The 24940-nt window shown below is 39.0% G+C and overlaps 2 protein-coding genes across 3 annotated transcripts in view; both read left to right on the top strand.

Annotated features, from left to right (window-relative positions):
* col8a2 (collagen, type VIII, alpha 2) overlaps positions 1-10392 on the top strand; it is a 48893-nt gene extending 38501 nt beyond the window's left edge. Inside the window, exons 2-4 of one of the 2 annotated variants that reach the window (XM_016676708.1) lie at positions 2169-2357; positions 4187-6092; positions 6156-10392. In XM_016676708.1, the coding sequence (XP_016532194.1) occupies positions 2195-2357; positions 4187-6081 (2058 nt within the window). In that variant the 5' untranslated portion in view covers positions 2169-2194 and the 3' untranslated portion in view covers positions 6082-6092; positions 6156-10392. Of the gene's footprint in view, positions 1-2168; positions 2358-4186 lie in introns of both variants that reach the window. The other variant, XM_007562611.2, reaches the window with a different exon arrangement.
* Positions 10393-12698: 2306 nt separating this feature from the next.
* ptp4a2b (protein tyrosine phosphatase 4A2b) overlaps positions 12699-24940 on the top strand; it is a 23313-nt gene continuing 11071 nt past the window's right edge. Inside the window, exon 1 of the mRNA XM_007562610.2 lies at positions 12699-12827. The gene's annotated coding sequence lies outside the window, so the exon portion shown is untranslated. The remainder of the gene's footprint in view (positions 12828-24940) is intronic.

Raw genomic sequence — 24940 nt, 5'->3', positions numbered from 1 at the left:
CAAATTATAAGTGTCAAACTTTAATTTTTGACTGTCATGACTTCCTGTTAGCATTATTTTTTCTTTGTGTCATTTCCAGCAGCACTCAATGAACCTCTTATTCAAGGCCATTACTAGACTGGTTTATTGTATTTGTTGTGTACCTTCACTAAAACATGTTAGAACGCTCTGTGTTTCTCCTTAATTTTGTCTTTTCCACTTAAATATTCATCACCTGTCTTTTGCAAACTTGTTATACGGTGCTGTAAAAGTACAGCACAGCTGCGTGCTAATTGCCTCAATAAACCTCTATGTAAAAATGTTTGCTATGCAATAAAAATTAACCACATTTACAGAATTTCCTTGCCTAATAAAGTGGTGATTTGGTTGGCATTTATAAGCAGTTAGTCTGAGCCTCAAAATACATTTTGCATTCCAAATCATTAAAAACCTAACTCCTTAGTCCAAATAGGGCTTAACAGCTTGGGGGAAGAGTTGGATTGGGAATGCATCTTGGTTTCGCAGGTTGAATCCAGTTGCACACACTTAACATTGCATGTTTTTTAAGACCAAAAACATGCCAAGTGTCCTCAGGTGGTTTTCCTGTTAACATAGGGCCATGGCTGTAAAAATATTTGGCCAAAGGCAATGTGGCCGTCTTTACATGAGGTTAATTTGAGTTGACAGGAATGCATACTATGGATCCCTAAGATCATTAAGATCTAAAGTTGTTCCCGTTGAAAGGTTCAGTTAGAAAAATAAAAATAAAAGCATGCTGCTGCTAACATAAGCTATATTCTGAATGGAAAGGAGTCTATGTAAATATATTTGAGTTTGAAACTTAGGGAATTAGAAACATGGCAGTCATGATATAAAGCTCCACAGCCACCACACATTTCACGGTATCTATTTTCCAATGACCCAGATTACATTGCGAACTTTTGAAGTGGATTTTAATAGTAGTTTACCGAACTTTCTTATTTTCTGACCTCTTATGGACCCGGTTATCCAGTTTTTGCATTGTTTCCAGGCATGTTATTACTAGTTTCCAATGCCACCTTTACACGGAGCTGGTTTTCAGTGAAACCAAAACATTTTTGTTGAGATCCTGCCACTCGTCTACACGTCTCCAGTGATTGGACTCTCTGACACCGGCACTTTTTGAAGCCTACACTGAGTGGGAGTTTTTGGGAACACCCCCGCGGAGGTGTGAAGAACTCCGCAGATGTGAAAGCACACAGCTGCAGAGTTTCTTCTACGTATGCAAGAGCAAACTCAAGTAAAACAATGGCGGATTGCATTGTGTTGTACGTGCTACTTAACCTGTTCAGACTAACATAACATCTGATACGGAACGTGTATGTGTTGCATGAGCATTTGATTTATTGGAGATGGGTTACCGTTTTCTATATGAGGTAGAAGTTAGTGAGGTGGAAACTAAGGTATCAAAAGCACATGCTTGCTTCCATAACATGCTAGAATCACAGCGCCATTTAGTGCCCTGGCATTAACAACAACAGATTGAATGTCTTAGCGCTGCTGTCTAAACATGGAATTTTTCACTAGTCAACATCCGAAAAGTTTCCAGACAGAAGTCTTGTGTAAACATAGCGTAAATGTCCAATTCTGAAGGGCCAGTCAGAATTTTAGTCTTGATCAGAGACAATATTGCGCATAACTTAATTATAGTGATCAGTAGTAGTTGTTTTTGATCATCTGAAAAGTCTGCTCACCCTTCTAAGACCTCATAAAAATTTAATCAACCAGGCCTTTCTAACCATAAAACAATAATTCACTAGATATTTCTTCCGATTCAGATTCTATGAAAAACTGTATGTTTTTAGAACTGGGCTTGTTGCCAGGTGACACCCTGCTACCTAACTATACGGTAATTCACATTAGCTCCTGAGAGCGAGTCATTCTTTCATAAATGTTTGCAGAAGCAGTCTGATTTTTCACATTGGGGGTATGGATGTGATTGGACACATACATTCAATGACTTGAATGTGTGAGCAAATAGTTTTGGTAGTATGGTGTACTTTAGAAATCTGTAATACTTCAAAATAAAAAAATAAAAAGTTATGGCTGTTTATCAATGCAAGAGAGTTGAAAAAGGTTCATCAAAGCTGATAGATGAAACCCTGTATACCAGAACTTTGTTTCAACTTGTCTTCCTCTCTCACCTACAGATCTTTATGTGTATGAGAAGCTTGGGATGCTGGTGACCATGCTGTTGGCTCCTGTCTGCGTGCTGCTGATGCTTGGGGGCCGTGCGTTTGCTGGGGGTTACCCCCCCATCCCTCACGTGAAGTACATGCAGCCCATGATGAAAGGACCTGTTGGACCTCCATTTCGAGAGGGCAAGGGACATTATGTTGGTAAGTAATCCCTCTTTCCACTATCATTTGTTTTCACGTTCTGCAAACTACACGAAGGAACCGACCGCACAGCCATTCTGCAGCCTAATAGGTCTATTCTCTTTCTGTAAATAGACCTAATATTTGAAACTTATGTTCAACATACACAAATATCCCTCCTCTGGAATCTGGCATTGCTCAGTAGGGGCCTATTAAAGGTTCGGTTGCCAAATGTTAGTTGAAGTGAGTGAACGGGGCTAGTTGTTCCTCACACCATCTGGATGCCGTTACTTCAATGTTTTTAATCACATATTTCCCAGGAAAGAAAATAAATTACTTAAAAAAACACTCAGGGGAAGGAGAATAGAGATGGGGCGGGGGAGTGGTGGGGGTAGCCATCACTGTACAACAAATGCATACTATCATCCGCCTTGATGATCAAATTGGACTTAAAGTGTACCTGACCAGTTCTGGATCATGTGAGAGGTGGCGAGTGTAATCAGAGGCCCAGTTTTCAAAGCAAATTTCAAAGCAAATGTAATTACATAAAAGGGTGTTTAAAAAAAGAAAAGATGAGTGAGATGGGGAGACTATTTGATGGTGACGTTTTGCACCTAACTCTCCTGTTGAAACTTCAAAGATCTGTCAGGAGCGTTAACAAGACCACAGGGATTCCTTTTCTTCTGTGAATAGTGAGCTCAGACCTGAGAACTAAACACTGCTCTTTGATGAATGGTTCAAATAGGATGTGTGATTTTACTGCCACTCAGTGGTCAAGAGTCCTCACTACATCCCTATATTGTTGCCTGATTCACAAACATGCAGACTTTCGAAATACAAATAATTGTGCAGAAAGAGATAAAGACTTTTTTTAAATTAAAGTATCTTTAAAAATATAATACTCATTAAATTCTTAAGAAAGCAAACAAACAAAAGAATTGTCTTCTGTATCATGTAACACAATGAAAGGTAAGAATTAGAAATTAGGTTGGATCTTAAAGTGCCACATTATGCAAATTAATAAAAATTTACCTTTTAAAATTAATCAAATGAATATTGCAAATTAGAATTTCTTTTTAGTTCATCAAGAAAGAAATAGATTGATTGAACAAAACTTTGATTGTCACCATAAACACTGAGTGCATATAGAAAACAATTTCTGGATGGCCCAAACTTTTCTTTAACAGCCTTTTGTAAATTATTATCAGTATGTTTTTGTTTTTTGTTTTTTTTTTGTTGTTTTTTTTGGTATACTTCCTAGTAAAATGTGTTTCTTATTTCAAAAGTACAAATGGCTGCAAGACTTATGCAGTACCAGCAGAGGGGAGTAAAAGCTCTAGGTCATATGTTGAATATCAGATTTAAAGTTCTAGAGATTGTTGTGCTGAAAGGCACTTCAGCGATCTAAAGTCAGATTTTCAATTGAAAAGGTCCTTTCTGATATTATAGCTGAAATTCATTAGTATTTTTAATATTCCTATTAAGGCTTCAACTTCATGAATTGTCTCTTTCATGTATCCCAAATATTCCAGAATTTGTTTATAATTAATTTATTCATATTATATTAATGAATCTATTTATTGTCAGTTGTTGTATATGTATGAAAAAGAAAACAATAAAAAAGATTGTTTAAAATACTTAATTTAATGTTGATATGGTGACATGGTGTCAGCAGATGTGTGGTATCTAAAACAGTTATTGTAAGAACAATATTAGTATGATAAAAGTACTGTAAAAGAGAGCTGCAAACAGGATTACACTGTGGAATAACTTAAATGGCTTTAATTCTTTGCGAAATAAAAAAGAGGGAAAGCAATGATTACTCTAACTACTTGATTTTTGTTTTCTAGATATGCCACCTATGATGAAAGGGGAACCAGGTCCTCAAGGGAAACCTGGACCAAGAGGCCCTGCTGGGCCACCAGGATTACCAGGAAAGCCTGGACTGGGAAAACCAGGTCTCAATGGACAACCAGGGCCTCAGGGACCTCCAGGCTTTACAGGAATTGGTAAGCCTGGACTCCCAGGTCTCCCAGGAAAGATTGGGCCAAATGGAATGCCAGGAGTTAATGGCGAGGTTGGACCTCGTGGTGAGCCAGGTCCCCGTGGACTTCCTGGGCCTCCTGGTGTCCCAGGCCCTGCTGGTTTATCACTGAATGGAAAACCTGGGCTCCCAGGTATCAGAGGTCCTCCTGGAGCTCGGGGTGAGCCAGGATTAAAAGGTATTTCTGGCCCACCAGGTGAACGTGGACTTAAGGGTGAGAACGGTAATGGGAAACCAGGAATTCCAGGTATCAGGGGGCCACCGGGTCTAAAAGGCAATACAGGACCCCCTGGTTTTCCAGGTATTGGCAAACCAGGACAGAAAGGTTTACAAGGACCACCTGGACTTAAAGGTGATGAAGGACTGCCAGGAAAACTAGGAGAACCAGGACAGCCTGGGCCACCAGGTCTACAAGGTCTTCCTGGACCAGCTGGGTTGGGGAAGCCCGGTCTAGATGGACTTCCAGGAACACCGGGTCCAGTGGGTCCTAAGGGTGAACAAGGGACCCGAGGAAATCCTGGAATTCCTGGCGCACCTGGCTATGGAAAACCTGGTCTAAATGGGCCAAAGGGGGAAAAGGGTCATGGTGGATTTCCAGGTGTCCCTGGGGACAAGGGAGAACAAGGAATAGTGGGTCCAATTGGGGCGCCAGGTCTTGATGGACAACCAGGACCACAAGGCATTCAAGGTCCAATGGGACTTCCAGGAAAACATGGAATGCCAGGCCTGAAGGGAGAGCTAGGACCCAAGGGACCCCCAGGATTGCCTGGACTCAAAGGTGACCAAGGCCCCAGTGGAATCCCTGGGCGACCTGGTTTCCCAGGAGAAAAGGGCATCTCTGGACCTAATGGTCCTATTGGTAAACCAGGCCCTAAAGGTGAGCCAGGGCAAATTGGCCAACCTGGGAATCCAGGGTTGACAGGTTCTCCAGGGCCTAAAGGTGAGGCAGGCTTTATAGGGACTCCAGGCCCCAGAGGCCAGTCAGGAATTCCTGGTCTCCAAGGGCCTATGGGTCCAATGGGCCCACAGGGTGCCCCTGGACCAAGGGGAGAAGCTGGACTTCCAGGGCCTCCAGGGTTAGGCAAACTGGGTGACAAGGGTTCAATGGGTCCACAAGGTCCACCAGGAAAACCAGGGCCTTCTGGGCTTAATGGTATGCCTGGTCCACCTGGTCCTCCTGGACCTCCTGGCCCTCCAGGAAATGGCCAAACTGTTGCTGCAGGGGTCACCGATGGAGGACTGGGTGGGGAAGAAGTACCTGGGGACAGGAAGGGTCCTGCATACACTCAAGTTCTCTCTGCCTCACTAGCGCCAGCGTTCACTGCTATTCTCACCACACCATTCCCACCTTCCGCCCTGCCAATCAAATTTGATAGGACCCTGTATAATGGACAAAATGCTTACAGCACTTCTACTGGCATCTTCACCGCTCCTTTATCTGGCGTCTACTACTTTGCGTACCACATGCACGTGAAGGGAACTAGCCTGTGGGTGGCTTTGTACAAGAACAATGTGCCAGCCACTTATACCTACGATGAATACAAGAAAGGCTACATGGACCAAGCATCTGGCAGTGCAGTCCTAGAGCTTAAAGAAGGTGACGAGGTATGGGTTCAAATGCCCTCAGATCAAGCAAACGGCCTTTATTCTACCGAGTACATCCACTCCTCCTTTTCAGGATTCCTGCTCTGTCCCACATAACCTTTTCTTCTTCTTCTTCTTCTTCTTCTTCTTCTTCTTCTTCTTCTTCTTCTTCTTCTTCTTCCTCTTCTTCATCTTCTTCAAAAAAGTTCTTATATTTGTGACTCAGATCAGCCCTATACCCAAGACACCTGCAGCCATAATAAAAACACACAAAAAAACATAACATGTTAAAAAAAATATGACAATCACATTATTTCTCTCACCTCCAACAGTCTCAGTTTGAAAAAAAAATAAATTGTGAATTCTATATGAAATGTTAAAAGGCAGGGGAAGGATTGTTATACTGTGTTCTTTTAATGTCCTTCAAATGTATGTTTTAGGTTATATTTTGTGATGTTTTTTAGCCTATATAATTTTAATTATTATATTGTCATATTTTGTTGTTATTATTTGAACCTTGTCATCAGTATCGCTTTTGTCTGTTTGATTTAGACTTGTAAGTGCCTTACACGTAAAGAGTGAGTAACAGACCTTCCCGTGTGACTGCACATACTGTCAGACAATATGGTCACCAAAACATGGGGCGGGAGGGAGACACGTTTCCCCGGCAGCAGTTGCTTCTGTGTGTGTAATTTAAATAATTATTTGGGGGAAAAAAGAAAAAGAAAAAAAAAACTGCACAAAGAGTAACACTTCAACACAGGATCACAGTTTGTTCTGTGAAAAGAAATCATGGCATTTGGTCCTCCAACACTTTTATTTTGCCCAACTTCTAAATTTCTAGAGAGAAATTTATACTTTATTATTTGTTGGTATATGAACCTATTGGGTGCTATTTTGTTTCTATGTTTTTTTGTAGTTTGAGACAAATTTGGATGTGAACAGAGTCTGTATTTTACAGTAAGAAATGTATAACAAAAGCATCTGCAAATGGACAGTAAAGACTGTCCACTGTTAGATTTGCTTGGATTATTATTATTATTATTATTTTTTTTTTTAATTTGCACTGTCTTATTGCACCAGAGATTTCGTTTTCCCCGATACTCAGTCTTTCATACATCTGATTCAAAAGCATATCCTATGAACTAATAATTCTACATCACTTACCAGTTCAAAACACAATGCCAGAAATGTCCCTTTCTTCTTATTTGAGAAAAAAAATATGTGAAAATGGTAAAAGCTTGAGAGTACTTCAGAACTGGAGATGCTGATAAATTTCAAACAAAATGCTTGTGACTATGCCATCTGTGATTTTTGGCACTTCTAGTAAACATATGTACAGAGGCTTAACACTGTAAACTGGAGTTTTTAGAAAGAAAATAGTTCTTTACATCGATCATGCTTATTTGCTAGAAGGGGGAAAAAAAGTCACCTTTAAGTAAAGAAATTCCTTAAAAGCTAAAATAAGAAAAAACTTTTTTACCTCTTCAACAATAAATTAATCATATAGAGGCACAGTTGACTAATTAAAAGAAAGGGTATCCAAATTGCCGATTCATTTGAGCTTTGCTGAAAAAATAGAGAACCCAATTGACTATTATCAACAATAAGAATAGGATTTGTGCCGATCGTTTCTTGAAAATACTTCCCCTTACTTAGCCGAGTGTAATAAACTATTTAATGTCATATTTGGCCGTTATTGGATAGATGAAGTTCTATTTGCTATGCAGTTAATAAGGAGGCAAGAATTGTGGCTAATAAAGTACCTAATGTTTTCCATTGTTCCAAGATTGATTCCAAGATTTGAATTTGTCGGAAATAATTTTGCCCAGATTGAAAATAAAAGAAATCTCCGTCTGCATCAACCACCTGTCCTGGCTTTGTAAATTTGCGCAACTCTTCCAAGGGCTGCAAAAGGCCCCCGGGCCGCACTTTGGACACCGCTGTTTTGGAGCCTTGCGAACCTTGGGGATTCTGTTTCCATTTCCTACGTTATAAGATGAATTAAGCTGCATCTGTCTCGATTTAATGGCTTCTTCTGTTGTCTTTTAAATTTTTATGACTGCCCCTTTTGTCCCATCAAATCTGCACCACATGTAAACAGGAAGTCGCGGAGTTCTCGAAAAATACGCTTCTACAGAGTCCGATCGACTTAAAATGGCAAACTATGACAACACTGTGCCTGTGCGGTTTTGCATTGGTGAGATTAAAAGCAATTATTTATGCATGGGGTTTATGTTAACCCTCTGAACAAAATCCAGTCAAACAGAAGGTTGGATTTTTTCCCAAATTATTTCATCCGTAAGAGTATTTATTATTATGTACGTTTACCAGCCGTGCCGACAACTGTGATGGGTACTGTACGTCCAAAAAAAGTCTGAATAAATAAGGACTTTCTAAGCGAATAAGTAAAGGGACCAGCAGAAGTTCACCAGTTGTGAAATACAGGTTGTGCAACATTTAACAAACCCCTGGTTTATTTCTAGAAGAGGCAGCAGGTCAGAGGTAAGAGCTCTGTGTTTACTCACTACTGTTGGATGAAACAGTGAAGAGCCTCCTGTCAATAAATGTATGGGTGTATGTGTGTGGTTGTTGACTTTGGCTGTGTCATGTCGTCCCCCTTCAAAAGTCAGGACATGAATATTTCAACGAACGTAATAACAAACTTGAACGAGCTCGCAAAGTCTTTGGAAAAGATATGATTTCGTTAATGTTCCTCAAGAACGCTTGAGAACCGGAACATCAGAATGCTTCGGCTCCCTCTGGGTTTTGGCAGGAATTCCGCAGGACATCACGAGTCTCTGCTGATGAGAGGAGAAAGAGGAATGGCTACTGAAATAGATGATTCATGTGACGTGGAAAACAGCCACGGCTGAAACGAGATCCTGATGATAATGTCGAGGAGTATCCGTGGTTAACACTGAATTTGCTGTTTTTCTACGTTTCGACTCATGCAAAAGGAATCGCGGCTTGCTGTAGCTCTGATCTTGAACCAAGTCAAACAAGAAAAGTAAACAGGTTTTTGAGATGTGCCCATTTCAGTAGCTGGTAGCAAACTAAAACACACAGTGCACACAGCCTGGGGCAAAATTTGGCATATTTACAGTGCCTTGCAAAAGTATTCACGCCTTGAACTTTTACACATTTGGTACCGTAACCAAAACCTGCAGCGTATTTTACAGTAAGGATTTATGTTCACCGCTCCAGATGGAATACTTTGTAGAACCACCTTTCACAGCGACTATTTCATTCACTCTAGGGGTCCTCTACCAGCGTTTTGCACATCGAGAAATTAAAGCTCGGTGTCCGTGAACATCGACTTTCAAGTGTTGCCGCGGCTCCTACGTCAAAAATAGGTCTAAAAGAAAAGCATCTCCAAAGCGTTAAACTGCCGTCTCCTCCCTACTCGGCTTGTTGCAGTCTGTACTAAATCTTCTCATGACTTTCTTTTTCCAAGTACTTTTTTTGTGGACTGCAAGGCCAGTACATGTTCTGTCAAAAAGGATTCTTGCACCTGATCTGTGGCTCTCTCCAGCTCCTCCAGAGTTACCATGGACTTTCCTGGTTGTTCCTTTGACTAATCCTCTCTATGTCTGCGACCTGTCACTTTAGGTGGGCCGTTGTCGCCCTCGCAGCTTTCCCGTGCTCCGTGACGATCTTGCACGTTGAATTCTGCCTTCGTTATATTGGATTTTTGTGGTTCTAGCATGAAACGTGAAAAGGTTCAGGTGATACTTTTGCAGAACACTGAGTTAAAGAGAAAAGCCTGAGTCTGCTCTTTTTATTTCTCTCAAATCCAACGGAATCTGCTCACATTGCCCAAACACGTGTTACACTGAAAGAAAACAGCCTTACACCTTAGGTAATGGAGGTGATCTTTGTGCCAAACATTGAGATCTGCGATTAAAAGGAATGTATGCTGTTAGATTTTCTCCCCCCATAATTGATCCAGAATGCTGTCACCAAACAGTAACCCTTTAAGTTGCTCTAAACAGCACTGTGAGGATGGTGCCTAATCAGTATTTTATACCAGCATAATGTACTTACCCTTTCCTTCACATAGCATGAGCACACCAACAACTGCTTGTGTATCATTCACCACGGTTCTGTAACACATTCTACAACTTGTTTTGTGCTGTATGCTTTTTCTTTGTGCGTGTGTGTGTGTGTGTGTGTGTGTGTGTGTGTGTTTCGTTCTTTCGAACTCATCTTTTAGTTTTGAACAAAAGAAGCGCTGATGAGAGTCACACGTGCTTATTGCTCTTTTTCCTTAAGTTTTTTACAGACAATGTCACTTGCTTGCTGAGTTTGCATTGTGTGCAAATCATTTAACAAGTGTCAGTGAGATCCTAAAATGCAAATTATATATTTGAACTGTTTCCTTTTTGTCTATATTAAACAACAAAAAAGAAAAAAAAAAAACGACAATCGAAAAAGAAAAAAAGAATCCCAACGGTTTTGCTTCGGTTCTTTTAAGGGATATTTGTTTGTTTTTATCTTCAGTAAACACAAACGGCCATTCCCATTTGCACATGAAATTAATGGAGATGTATTTATACATTACTGATAATTTAATAGAGATGCCAAAACTGACCACCGAAGCCTAGAACATACAAATGGTATTTAATAGCATTGACTAGTTAATAGCCTTTGTAACATGTAGTTAGCATTCTAGAGTTGTTTATGAAGGATTATTTGTGAACGTTTATTTTCTTACGTGTCATGTACAATGTAGTAGTGTGTATGTTTTTTTTTTGTTTTGTTTTTTTTTGTTATACATGACTATTGCTTGCACTCTCTGCAATAGAATATGGGTATAAAATGCACTCCTTTTGATTGAAAATGTTTGTCTGCTTATACAAAATCTACAGTACTTGATTGTATTGATAACACATCAATAAAAATAGAGAATAAAAAAAACTTTTTGTACTCTTGTCTCATGCCTTGCAATACGTATCTTTGTGTGTAATCATTTTATATAATATATAAGAGTATTTTAGGTTTTAATTTAAATTATGGAAATAAGTTAACTTTTTAGTGATATTCTAATACACTGAGATTAACTTGTGTGACTGAACAACACTTGTTACGGAGCAGTTTTAAAGAATAGTATTTATTTTGTATGTAATGATTGCTGCACAGTTGGTTGTGGGAAGCTGTTGCAAGTAAGTAAATTGTCGCTAGAGGGAGCCACAGAACCCTAGCAAAACTACAGCCAGACTCATCTGAGGGATTACTGAAGGTCCCAGGCGGATGTGCCGATAAACCTTTGAGCCAGTTAAGATCCATAAATGTACAGTAGATCCAAAAATAAGCACGTTACCGAGAGTACCTTGCTGTTAGATTATAAAAGTATCGAATAAATACAAGATCTGACATAGCATTGTAAATATGGAGAGATTAAAGAGATTTGAATATGATTTAAGAATTAACTAACGAGATTTTTTTTTCGTAATCTCAAATTTCATAGATGTGTAGACGATGGAGAATTAGATAATCTTAAATAAGCACGCTTGTATTTGTTTGGAATTTGATTCTACGGACACGTGACAAGTATATCTATATATAAAACAAATAACCCACGAGCATAGGGATGATTTGTTGTTCTAACTTTCTGGAACTGTCGTCACCATGGTGAGCTGTCATTATTCACCCGGATTCCTCTTACGTCTTACTGACGCCACTCTCCGTGTTGCGTTTGGATGATTCTGGTAAACTAAAATAACAATCGGTTTTTATCTTTTTTATTTCAGTAGGGGGGAGATATAAAGCATTTTTCAAAATTTGTATTCGGTTAGTTACCCAATTTGATACAGATTCAAATTTAAAACCGTCATATCAATTTCAAAGATACATATAAAATATTAAAGTTAATTCAAGAAAAAAGTTCCATCATAAAGAACAGATTTAGAGAAAAGAAAAGCTGAATTTTCAGTAAATTGCAGTGTTTAACAGACTGTTATATTTTATATTAGATTATAATATTTTTTCCCCCACATAAATGCAATGGTAAATATTAGAACTGGCTCTTAATTTGGGTGTGTAAAAATACAGTGTGTCCTTAATAAGTGATCATTTGACATTTTATGTTTTACAACATTACAAAATTAAGAAGATTTTTTTTTCCATTTGACTACGTTTTTATGGTAAATGGCAAATTTTACTACTTTTTTAATAGTTGCATTATTCTATGCCTGGTTTTTCTGTTATCATTCATTTAAAATGTGTTACTTTGTCTAAAGGAAGCTATACATTCTACATTTTTCTCCATTATTTTTCTCCATTATTTTTCTCAATTTTTTGTGTTTACAACAGATTTGAATTTGAAGGATTTGAAGTAGCTGTCAAAACAAAGTCCAATAAAAAGCATTTAATGGTTTCCCATAATTTATGCAATTCGTATGTGCCCAGTAGGAACGTGTCTATGGCTCTGAAATAGTTTTGTTGTAATCAGAGGTGTCAAACTCCAGCCCTCAAGGGCCACTGTCCTGCAGTTTTTCGATTTGCCACAGGTACAAAACATTGGAATGAAATGGCTTAATTACCTCCTTCTTGTGTAGATAAATTCTCCAGAGCCTTGCTAATGACCCAATTATTCTATTCAGATGTGGTGCAGCAGAGGCCCATCTAAAAGTTGCAGGGTAGGACTGGAGTTTGAAATCTAGTTCTTATCATTCGTAATACAATTTCCGACGGTCCGCAAAGGCATCGGGAGGCTCCTCCCATCCATCATAGCCCGACTTCCAACGAGAATTCAGGGTGCTACATTGAAGAGGAACAAAAAGGCGACCTGACAGCGGTGTTTTCACTCCCTCCACTTTCTCCGGGGTAGTTACGGGATTTCAATGTTCAGCCTGATCCTTGTAAGTATTCATTGGGCAAATTACGAACATTGGCTTTCCATTTTTTTGTATGACTAATTAGAAGTGGGATATTACATGATAAGAAGGTTTCTATGATACATGGCAGCCGCAGTAAGTTGCATGAGGGCTTGCCTGATAAGGCGAACCACTACGTTAGCCTAGCTTCATAGCTTAGACAGCCACGACTCTCGCCGCTTTTACACAGTAAGATGTATTATGAGACAAGGAAATGTTACCAGTTTGTTTATTACCTCAGTGTTATGGAGTACACATCTGGGAAAAGTCAAAGTTATTGAGACTTTCTCAGATTGAACGTTGCTAGTGGTGACGGCAAAATGCGGAGTTCAGCTAACCTGCTAGCTAATGTAGCGGTATTAGCGTGCTATTGTGACCACTGCCATTTCCTAGAGGAAAACGGAACATTTCGAACGGGTTTTATTGAAATGTCGACAAGAAAGTTCACCGTGAACGTTTCAAAGATGTTTTTTGCCAAAGCTAAATATTGCCCGTTGTGTCACATTGGCGGTTAATGATATCTTTAATTGTACATTGAGCTCCCGAAACAGCTCAAGCTTAGCAGATTGTGTTGTACGATCTAGTTTGCCTTTAACCAGTGGTTAACGTTTTTTGCAGTTGCTTCAATTGTAACATTGACCGCAGACGTACTGTTATGACATCTTAATTTCAAGCAGGTGGCGTTCTGGGATTTAGTTCTTTTACAGAGTAACGTCAGTAGTTTTGGTGCAACAGTCTTGACTCCCAGATGGCGACTGAGTTTAGCCGGTTCCACCCTGAGTGACAAATGTTGACTGAATTGTATGGTTGACCTATTTGTTCGAAGCATCCAGGCCACCATTTAAACTTGCTCTTAGTTTAAACTTTTCAAATGATACCTATATGTGTATATTTTAAACAGTTGAAAATCTGAAATTCCTGGCGCTTGTATGTATCAATTCGCACTCAAATATTTTTTTGGGGGAAAAAAAGCTAAAAAAAAAAAAAATCCTGTATAAATTTAGAATTTAAGCTTAGTTTTATTATATGTACTTTTCAGTAAAACTTAAAAGAATACGTGACTGTTGCTTGCACTCTGCAATAGTTTAAGGATTAAGATCACATAAGTCCTGACTGTACTTTACTGTATCCCAACATGAACTTGATAGACAATGCACTGAATTCTAAATCTACGTGTGCTATTAATTTTATAAACTAACATTCCACAATAGCAAATAAGCTGGTTTGGCAGAGATGGCAGAGTCCTCTAACGGGAAACTCCAGTGACTATAACCAAACAGACTAGCTGATGGAAACATACCTGCTCCCCTCACAAATCAACCGAACTGACACCTTGTCTAACAATTTACACACACAGCCGTAGCATTTCCACCGGTCTGATTTGACTCTTTAATTTACTTTGATGCAGAAATTGTTGCTACATTCGAGGTTGAACGGGCCTGTAATTTATCCGTTCTGGTGTTTCTTGAAACAGAAAGCACCCCTGCATTTTAGCTTTTTGTGGGCTGAAGTGAAATGAGGAAATGCAGTTGGGGGGAGGAAGTTGACTTGAGCAGCTGTGACACTAAAGGCCACTGCAAATTCCCATGCCTCACTGGTTTATGATTTATGGCTGCTCAGTGATTCCGGTTTCGGTGCTGGTAGTAAATTTCAACGAGAGGGTGGTACGATATTGACGCTCTAAACTTTCCTGCCAACATGGGTGGATAAGTGAATGAGTAACAGGTAAGCTAATTATACATTCCTGCTTATGAGTGAGCCACAGCAAGGTGACCCACTTAGCTTGTGGTGGCAATAGAGGGTGAGGTATAGAAACCTGGCATATAAAGAGCTTTTTTTTTTCTTTTTTTTTTTTCTTTTGTTGACGCAAAGATTATCCTGATGGGTGTCCAACTGTAGCAACTGATTCAAAGGTTGTTTTTTTTTTCATGAACGACCAGAATACCTGACAATCTGAGTAATGCCACCTCAACTCTTTTTGTATGACTCGCGCTTCAACACATACGCAGGTCATTCCTGCTGGTGAGCTGGCTTTCATCTTGAATCCAATTGGCGCATGATGCACTGGCCAGTCTAGACGGAGCATTTTTTGAATTCACTCCCCGAGATCACACCTTTGCAGTCATATGGTCTCACACTGCAAGGTATATGCTTATAAATGGATGTGGTGAATGAGACTTTGAGCTGGAGGGAATCCCATGTCATGCGGCTTGTCATGAGAAGCCAAGTTCCCCCCACCCCCACACACACACTCGATTTTAATTTTCAGCTTTTCTTTTAAATGTGCTTAAAGTGTGATGTTCAAAATGTCCTGCTCTATGGGTAGGTTGAGACCTAGTCAAACTTGATTGTCTCAGTTCTCAAATCTTCAGATGGGATTTCTTTGAGATGACATCTTTGTGTGTTTTCACAGCAGAAACTGTTTCTGTTTTAAATCCTCGCTGTTTCCACTGCAGGACCTGGGCCAAATAAATTTAGCCCGGTAAGGTGTTGGCACTTTGTGGATGTACCTCGACACAAATGTCAAGGTTTGGTTTATTTGAGAATGGATGTCAAACATTTCTTAGCATTTTGTTTCTATCATCTCCCACTTTAACTCTGTTGAAGATTCACATTTTACTTGAAATTCAGATGGAACTGCTGTTTCTCAACCGTAGCATTAAAACTCAAACTGAAAATCAATGTTTTATTTTGCTTGGATTTAAATGGATGAATAAATAGAGGCTGACTAAGTGAACACGCCTCCTGGCAATGTGAAATCTAACTCAGTTCCTCAGCATTGAGTATTATTAACTAACTTCAGGCTGAAGGAAGTGAGGCGCATTGCAACATTTATTTGGTTAATTTATCTTTGGGACACAGAGTGCAAGATTTAGCTCCTAAAGGTCTGTGCATTTCCTGACTTTTTAGAGTGATTTTTAAATGTTTGAGTGTGTAACCTCTGTGTTGCAAACATGTTAAGACTTTATTGTAAAGTCAGGACTGTGCTGTGTCCTGACCACAGCACAGTCTCTGCTCTGCTACAGATGTGAACAAATAGAAAGGCTGATTTAGCATAATTTGGTTTGATTAAATGCCATTTTTCCTCAATTTGTAGTGACTTTTCTAAAGTCTAACCACTGAGGCTAAATCATTGGTATGAGTATATTTTTATTTGATCAGTCTTTGATCAAGACTGATCAAAGTTCCAGGTTGCTTAACTTGAACCGCTGAAGTTATTTCTGGGGCTTCCAGGTAACTCAGCCGAATCTGCAGTGGTCTTATCTTATTGCCCACCCCCAAGGGGAGACTTGCTTTCACATAAAGGTAAACCAAAAAAAATAAAATAAACCATGCTTTTTAAATTAAGAGCAATTTTTATATAATCAATCTTTTAAACTGCTCAAGTTATAGGAAGAAAAAGCGGTCTCGTGTTTTATGCGTACTACGTTGCAGGAATAAAAGGGTAGTGTTTTATCTGTGTAGAAATGCACGGTGGTAGGAGGGGAAGTTCTCAGCCTTGGTTACCGTAACTGTGAAAGGCGAACCCCATGTACTGAAACACGATGCCAACTTATCAAAGCGGGTTACTGGGGGAGAACACCACCTGTGTTGTTGCCTGCTGGCTTTAAGCCCATCTAGCCACGGGAATCCTGTGAGTGTTGAAAGGTAGGGTGGAGAAGGCCTGCTCAATGTTGACTGGCTTTACATAGTTGTCTGAAATTGTATTTTTTTTTTCTTTTTTACAAAAAAAAAAGAACCCTTACATAATACAATCTTTGGCTTAAGGGTTATTCTTGTGCATTGAAGTTGTGATCACTTCTCGCCGTGCGAACAGCAGGGAGTCGATTTCCACATTTTTTTTTTTTTTTTCTTTGACCTGTTGGATGTTCCAACTTTTACATAGCAGCGCATCATTCTGCGTACGCCTTTTCGGTTTTCCTGCGTAACATATCTGTTGATGAGTCATGTGTTCGGCACGGTATTCGTTTACAGTTGTTGCCGTAGCGTTCGGTTAAAGCAAAGACACAGACTCGTTGGGACTGTGTCAGACTAACACCTCATGTAGATGCTGCTGCTGTGGTGTTGCCTGCTGAAACTATAGCAACAGGTAGGACTTGGAACCTTGCTTTGGGTTAACTCTTGTGTGTGGTTTTTATCATTTAACGCTTTTCTATAATGGAATTACTTTGGGGGTTGTTTTTTTTTGACATGAAGCTGATGCATTGATTCAAAATCTGTTTTGGTCTAAAGTGCTGGCGGACATGCAGACATCAGTCTTGCTGTGTTTCTCTTATTACCTAGGCATTAATTTTCCTCATGCTTCAGCTGTTTTTTGTTCTCCCTCTTAAGAAGCTTATCAAACACTTAAACTGACTGACAGCGTCTCCCCGAATGACTCTAAACTTGCATGGTCTTCACGAACATAATCTCAGAACAAAAGGGATTTGTACCCAGTAGCTGTGATTGTATAATTAAGTGTATTTTTTTTTCCTATTAAGAAAGTTGCCATTCTAGCAGACGGACCTTGCTGTCCATTTTCAAACATTTAGGTTTACGCTGCATGTCCAGTCTCTTGCTAGTCCCAAATATGTGAATGTTTAAATATGTTGTCATTGTTCAGATCTCTTCACAAAGAACATCAAAATTCCCTGTAGAAGCACTTGTTGCTACCACAGAGATAATTGTTGATATAGCAACAGGCGAGTCCTGATGCAGCTCTCTGAACGCAGCGTTTGCTTCTAAATGTCAGCAGAATTGATGTTGCAGTGGGACCAAACCTCTTGGTAAATATTTGTGCAGGCGCTCTCTTGTTTCTGTCAGTGTTGGCATTCTTTTGTAAAGTGGATCTTTTATTTTAGTGGCTCACCTTTACATCCTGCTGCAGTACGTTTCTCTGGTTTCATCACATGCATATCAATAATATTTAGACTAATCCACAGTCCAGGCAATTAAACAACAACCGTCTTTTTAACTCTTAAACGATAAACTCTCAAGTTAATGGTTTGTACAGACAACTTCATGCAGCAGTTTGGACTTTGAGACATTGGTTGTGGATGCTCCAACTAACCTGTTCACTGCAGTTTGGGTGGAAGTCATTATGTAACATCTGCCCATTCCAAATGTTCACATCCGGAGTTAAAATACCCAGTTTAACGCTTTAGCAACAGGACAGGGTGTGTATGCCAACAAAATACCAAGAACTAATTCACTTTTTCTTTTTACATGGAAATGCCAAGAACTAGTTATCAACTTTTTACATGAAACTTTTTAAAATGCACTTTGCAGTAAAACTAGTAGGGGTAACACTAGTAGTTCTAAAAGTCACGCATTTTGTTAGTTTTAGCCTAATGCTTTTATTTCATCCTAAAATATCACTGATTTTAAGTTTGTAAACATTCTTCTGGAACTAAAAGCAGCACATAAACCTGTTCCACCACTAGAACCAGAAGCACACAATGGAATTGGAACAATTTTTATTTTCTTTTTTTAGCTTGAACATAATTCTAGTCAGTGTAGCTGACTATAGAAATATCTGAAGAAAAATAATACTTTACAATTGGTTTCAAAAACTAAAAACACACTTTTGTGGTCTGAAGGATTCATGAACAAACTGTTTGATGCAATTTTTTTTAGTTTAGTAAAAACATATATAGATGGGAGACATGCTTTATAGCATAAATTGAGATAGACAAAATGGTCCTTTAGTTTAGTGCTGATGGCAAGCCATGAGTCGGATGCCAGCTTCGGCATTAGTGCACCACATCACACAGCCTTATCCTATTGTACTTGCAAATTGCCTTTTTTTCCCCCCTACCTGGTTCCTCAAATGATGTCACACAAAGTTGCAAAAGTAAATGGAGACTTTTTGATTGTTTTCCGCCAGCTGACGTGCAGGCGGAAAACGATGTCTTTCTTAGTCAGCTGGGGCAACTCGAGAACTATTTTCTATCTTGCGTCAACAGAAGAGTTTCCAACATGGATTCAAAATGGTGGCAGCTATATGCAGCAAAAGCAACAAATGTGCTTCTTTTTATAAGTTGAGATAATTTATCATTCATAAAAGTGTCTCTCTTTGTGCCTTGGCTAGATTGCCAAAGCACATTTTTGGCAGGAACAGCGGTGCTACTATCCCTTAGACTAGTTAAATTTTTCTAGTGTATTTAGGAATAATTTTGAGTTTTGTGATTTTTGTCCCATTGGTCATTTAATTCTTTAGGTAGATATGTTTTAATTTAATGAAAAAAACTAAGACAAAAAGGACTGCTTTGGTTGCTTGGCACTTGTTCTGGCACTTTACATTTCTGTTCCCTGCTGTAAGCTCTTTAGCCCTTTTCTCTACCCATGCCCACCCTCTAGCACTATCATAAGGCTTTGATCGTTACATTGTTTATCTGTGCTCACTCAGAGGCTGTAAAGCGACATGATAAGTGGCCCTAACCATGCAAAGTACATGTGTGCTGGGTGTTTCTTTTCATAGGAGTAGGGAGGGGGTTTCCATGTTCCCCCCCCCCACCTCCTGTTTCTAGCTTACAGGGACACAGAGTCAGAACAACAAGCACTTCAACTGAAGATTAGCTTCTGTCCTCTGGGAATACAGCAAGGCAACCTGTTGTGCTGAACAGAGGATAGTCAGCATGCCCACTTTATAACATAAACACAGTAAATAGTCTTTTGTTTAAATCCCAATCATTTAGATTGTCAGCTAACTCAACTTTGGAAGATATTGTATAAATCCTTAGATTTTAAGTGCCAATTCTTAAAACAAAAATAAAAAAAAACACCTGATTTAAGTGAATATGCGACACTAAGTCGATTTCTCTTTATGCAATTTTGAGGTTTGTACTCACTAAATGTATACTAAGCTACCAGTAAATGGGGGATCTAATAAAGAACAGCTCAAAACAAATTACTGCTAAATATTGTGCTTTTGAAAATAGACATGCTGACGTCCGTCTGTAGAAACTGCAAGCAAAACAGGAATAGACCCTTTTCAAAAGATGGTGACAAAAGCCAAACTGTAGCACTTTAAATTTAATTAAAATGTGCTGCCTTTGCAAAAACATTGGTTGAATGTGTAATCTTTTCAGTATAGGGCTGCCCACAATTTGATTACATCTACTGAAATGACACGTATCCTCTTCTGTCATTGGTTGGAAAGCTCAGTTTGCCCACAAAACTGCAGTTTTTACTGTTTGACATTTTGTTTTTAGTTCCCCAAAAAGTTGCCTATACAGACTTTCTCTCTGGACTTTCCGTATTCTGCTGTGTTGAATCTGGTGCAACTATATCGCCAACTCAGCGTCAGTTTGTGCATTATCCATATCGCAAAGGACTGGAGTGCAATAATTATCGGCTAGTATATTACAAGTCTTATGAACTTGCATTGTAAGTGCTTATGTAATAATTAAACAGGCGGACAGAGTCTCATTCAGCATGTTCATAAGTACTACTTATAAGTAGCGCTGAACCTATTTGACCTGAGGGTAATTATTGGACTATAGGTCTTGACTTCTTGACCCATGGGAGTCCCAATCAAACCTTGGTTGAGCTCTGAAAGGATTGCCACACTGGCTCACCCACATTATGCTTAACCCTTACTATGAACAGTTTTTCTTACAATAGACCTATTTCTGTACAGTAATCAACTAAATTTACAATATCAAGTTAGCTTAAGGTTAATTACTTATCAGAGACTTTCTTTGTTACCTGCTCTTGGAGGGAATTTCATTTCTTGTAGCACTGATGAATAAATATTCCAAAAAATTCTGTTGTCACAGAAAGCAACATTTTTGACTAGTTTTGTATCATTTTGTAGGAATGCTGCATGCATTGTGCATCATTTTACATACTGATCTAAGTTTAGACTTTTATTAAACACTACCCACCCACAAAGTGGTTGTAAAAGAAGCATATTTTTGGTACAGTCAATTGTGAAACTTTATTCCTCATATTTCTTGTTGGCCTCTATTGTCATATCGCAGCGTGAGTCATGTTTTTGAACTATGTAGTTTCAGAACCACATTCATGCCCTTTGCTTTATTTCCAGTCCAGCTGGTTACACTGAGTATTACTCCATGCCATTAAAGGTACAGTTACACATGTGACTTTTTAACATGCATACTTCCAGAAATCTTGTAGTCTACAAGTCTACCTTCTGGTTTGCCTTCTTTTTTTGTGTTTGTTCAAGTTTTTTTTATTTTTTCCACGCTTGATCTTCTTTGGCTAAATGCTACATGGTAATGGAAGACTGGGACACATTTCTGTTGACTTTGAAAAAGCAGTGTTGAAACAATTCAACCGCACTTTTAGATTGCCACATTCAAATTAAATAACAAGCTCATTAAGTAGTGAAATTCATCATCAATAAAGCCTGACATACTGCGACAAAAGTTGGTATTCATAAAAGTTTGGAAAGTGGGTGAAGAGTGTTTGACAAGACCCTTGGCATGGCACTGCCTGGAAACCATCCTTTAGGAAACGGTTCAAGCTCCCTCATCTAAAGGTTAGGGGTGTGCTAAGTTTTTCTATGCAACAACAAAAAGGCCCTTGAAGTGGAACATTGCGTAATTTTTCTCTCTCTCCCTCTTTAATTATCTTTTAAGGCGAACAAAGATTCTGTTCTTGGAAACATTCTGAAGGGACATGTTCTAGTGCTTCCCACATCCGTTCCTGGAAAAGTGGCAGAATTCCGTCAACAAAACACGTAGTCACGCAGCATCCACTGCCTTGACGTATCACTTTCTGCCGAGCCTGCTGTTTGCAAATCCCCAGGAGAGGGCAGGTCGTGAGAGGCACAGCAACAGTCTGGGATCGCCGGAGCTGAATTTTGCATATACGCCTCAATCTTTCAATGCTGGCCTGTCTAGGCATGCCTGGGGATTTGAGTGTTGTGCTTGTTACACTAGATAAACTGGTGAAACTAAAAAAGGAGAGTAACTAGAGTTGCTTATTGTACTTCTGTCTTTTCCTTTTGGTTTTTGCGTTTGACTTTTGCATTCTTTCAAGCATGAATGGCAGGGTGTTTGTTGCTTGCTGAATTTCGACACAACTGGTTTACAACCACATGCAGTATTTCCTTTCTTTTTTTTTTCTTTTTTTTTTTTACAAACCATAACTTTTTCCAAATGTCACACTTGTCTTTGCCGTTTTTAAACCTGGACATTTTAGACGAGAGTAACTCTAATAGTCCTGGGGATCACTTTAAATTATCTGTTATTCAAATGGTTAGTAAGACTTTCCTAAGATTTTTGTCTTAAAAAAAAACATTCTTATTTCAGCTTTTCCTGGAGGTGTTGTACTATCACTGCAATCCCCCTCCTGAACACCAGCTGTCACTGCTAAGAAAATGTGGCCGAATAGCAGGAATATTCCTGAACGGAGCTGAAGTATGTAGTTTCAAGGGATAGAGTCTCAAAGAATGGTGTGAACCCCACGATCAAAAAGACCTAATATCCACAGAACTTTAGGCATTTGTATTTTTAAATTTTTTTTGTAATTATTATTGAGTTTTTTCAGTGAGTTTAAGCGAGAGCTGTAACGCATTACTTATTCAGCTATTTAAAACGAGCAGCAGCTGTGGACCAGGTGGAAAGAAATTTTGAGCTGCGTCATTGTTCTGCATTTTACTTTGTCGGAACGAAGTCAGTTACTGTAATGAGCGATGTGCTAATCGCATATGCTCCACCCAAATACAATATTTCATTCATTTAGACATGAACAATCTTAGACGTGAAGTGTTTGCTTTTTGAAGACTCCTGAAAATCCGACACCACCTTTTATCATGAGTTCTTACCAAAGATGAAACCATAGTCAGCTCTTTCACATTGCATATTAAAAAGAAGGTTGTTATTTTCATGCTGTGTTATTTGCACAACAGGAGAGGGAAAACTCTCAAAGCTCCAGCAGAGTTTTTCCTCTGGGTCTGCAGCTTGACCCCTCTTGAGAAAATTCGTACCATAAGTGTGAACTTATGATAATATGTATTTAAAAAATACTTTATTACTCTTATCAGTAAACAACTGTCATGATGCGTGTGTGTGTGTGTCTGTGTGTCACCGCAGAAAGTTCCCAGAAGTCAGTCGCCGTCAATATGAAGTCGTAGAATCAAAGGAGGGGGGGAGAACTTGAATCTTCTGTATTTTGTAATCGATAAACTTGTCTGTTTCATCATTTACAAGTAAGGTTCACAAAATTTGTCATTATTAGTTACTGCTATCTTGGCTTATTATTGCTAGTTAGTGACTTTGAGGCTTTTATCTAGATCAGTGTTGCCTAATGACTACCAGAGAAATAAAATGTATAACATAAGTGGTCTTTATGTAATGGTACGTTTAGGAAGAACAGATGACCGTCGACTATCAAAACTAGGCATATCCACACTTTGTTTTTGTTTTGTTTGTCTTCTAAGGAACATTTTGTATTTACTTTCATTAATAATATATTTTGGATATTCTTGAATATAAGTTTAGGAGCAGCAGTCAGACCTGTTCCTTGCTGTGCATCAGCTGTTTAACAGTGATATTTGTATGAATAACTTTCACCATAAATGAGGCAGATTTATATTGAACTTTAGGTTATACAGGATTCAGACTGTATAACCTAAAGTTGCGTGGTTTAAAACGTATGCAATATTTATTTTCATGCTTTTATTTTCAGACATTCCTGAAAAGTCCCATTTTCACCAAGTGGCATTCTAACCAGATTTTCCTGTTGTATTACTACAGTGACATTTAATGGCGTCTTAATTTGTCTACATGAATGGATTGATATTCTTGGATTGTTTGACTATACATTTCTAATAACTGGATTTGAATCATGTTGGTTTGCTTTCTAAAGCTCTGAGAGATCATTTGTTGTGAATGGTGAAAATAAAAAAATTAAATTCCCACTGCAAACAGAGCTTGTGAATGCTTCTGATTGGTGGGGAAAACTTCTGAGGAGAGGATAAATACAGTAGCCATTTCTGTCATTTTGAAATGATAGAAATGGCTAACGTGACAATCCTTTTTTTTCTAACGTTCTCAAAAATGCCCATCAAAATGTTAAATCAAAACACTTCAGAAAGGACAAACCGCCTTCCTGAAAAGTCGTTCTCCTTCGAGGGTTCAGGTGAGTTCAAGTGAAATGAAACCTGTGTTGGACCAGCGGTAAACACTGATCTAATGGTTCTGGCTAATGGAAAAGCGAGCTGGTTTTGAGAGGTCTTCAAATTGAGGTCCCTGAACTTTGCTTTCACTTTTTGTTTTTCTTCAACATTTGAATTAGTCATAGCTGCTGTGGAAGTTTGGGTTGAATCAGCCCCAGTTGGAGACGAGAGCTGCCGAACCATCGTGTCCAGTCGACTTTTTATTTATTTTTAATTTAGCTTTTGTTCCCCATTTTGTCTGGTTTAATGTTGCAAACTTACTGTTGTGTCCCTGCTCTCTTGGATGTCAAAGATTTACCAGCTTTTTTTTTTTTTTTTTTTTTTTTTTGTAACTGTACTTCCTTGAACTCCTTGTCATTTCCAGGGATATCAGTTGTTTTATTTAGTTCTTGGAGAGGTCAAAGGGGTGTTTATGTCTGTGACACTTTGTTCCTACAGATGGTGTCTGCGTAGTGTTAAAACAGTCAGCCACCACCCATCTCAGTTTTCTTTTTCTTTTTTTTTTTTGTCACGATTGATATTGGTACTTACTATATATATATATATATATATATATATACACACACACGAAAGTTCAGAATAAAAATTAATTGGGTACAGAAGGCATCCTGCTGCTTTCAAATTTACAGGAGCCACCAAATGTCACGTCTGTGATGGATGTTGCTCAGCTCCCCCTCCTGCCAATGGACAAGGATCGGACACAGAAAATTAGGCCTCCGGCTGCTTCAAGGTGGCATAATCTGGCCGTGCCCGGTCTGGCTCCAGACAAAAACATCAGCGAGAGACACACGACCTCAAACCACCAGACGGAGATGCATATAACATCTCTCTCAAGAAGTGGGTGGGGGAGGAGGGGGGAGAAATGCCCTCAGACATTCCTGTTTACTAAAAGTCTGTTTTGCCATCACGGTCCTACTAGTTTCTGTGTATGTCCGACCAGACACTTAACCTCGTGTGTGTTTGCACAATC

This window comes from Poecilia formosa, unplaced genomic scaffold (assembly GCF_000485575.1).
Source record: "Poecilia formosa unplaced genomic scaffold, Poecilia_formosa-5.1.2 Scaffold139, whole genome shotgun sequence".
NCBI classification, from domain to species: domain Eukaryota; kingdom Metazoa; phylum Chordata; class Actinopteri; order Cyprinodontiformes; family Poeciliidae; genus Poecilia; species Poecilia formosa.
Note: the sequence above shows the minus strand (reverse complement) of the source record. Positions and strands in the feature narration are given on the sequence as shown.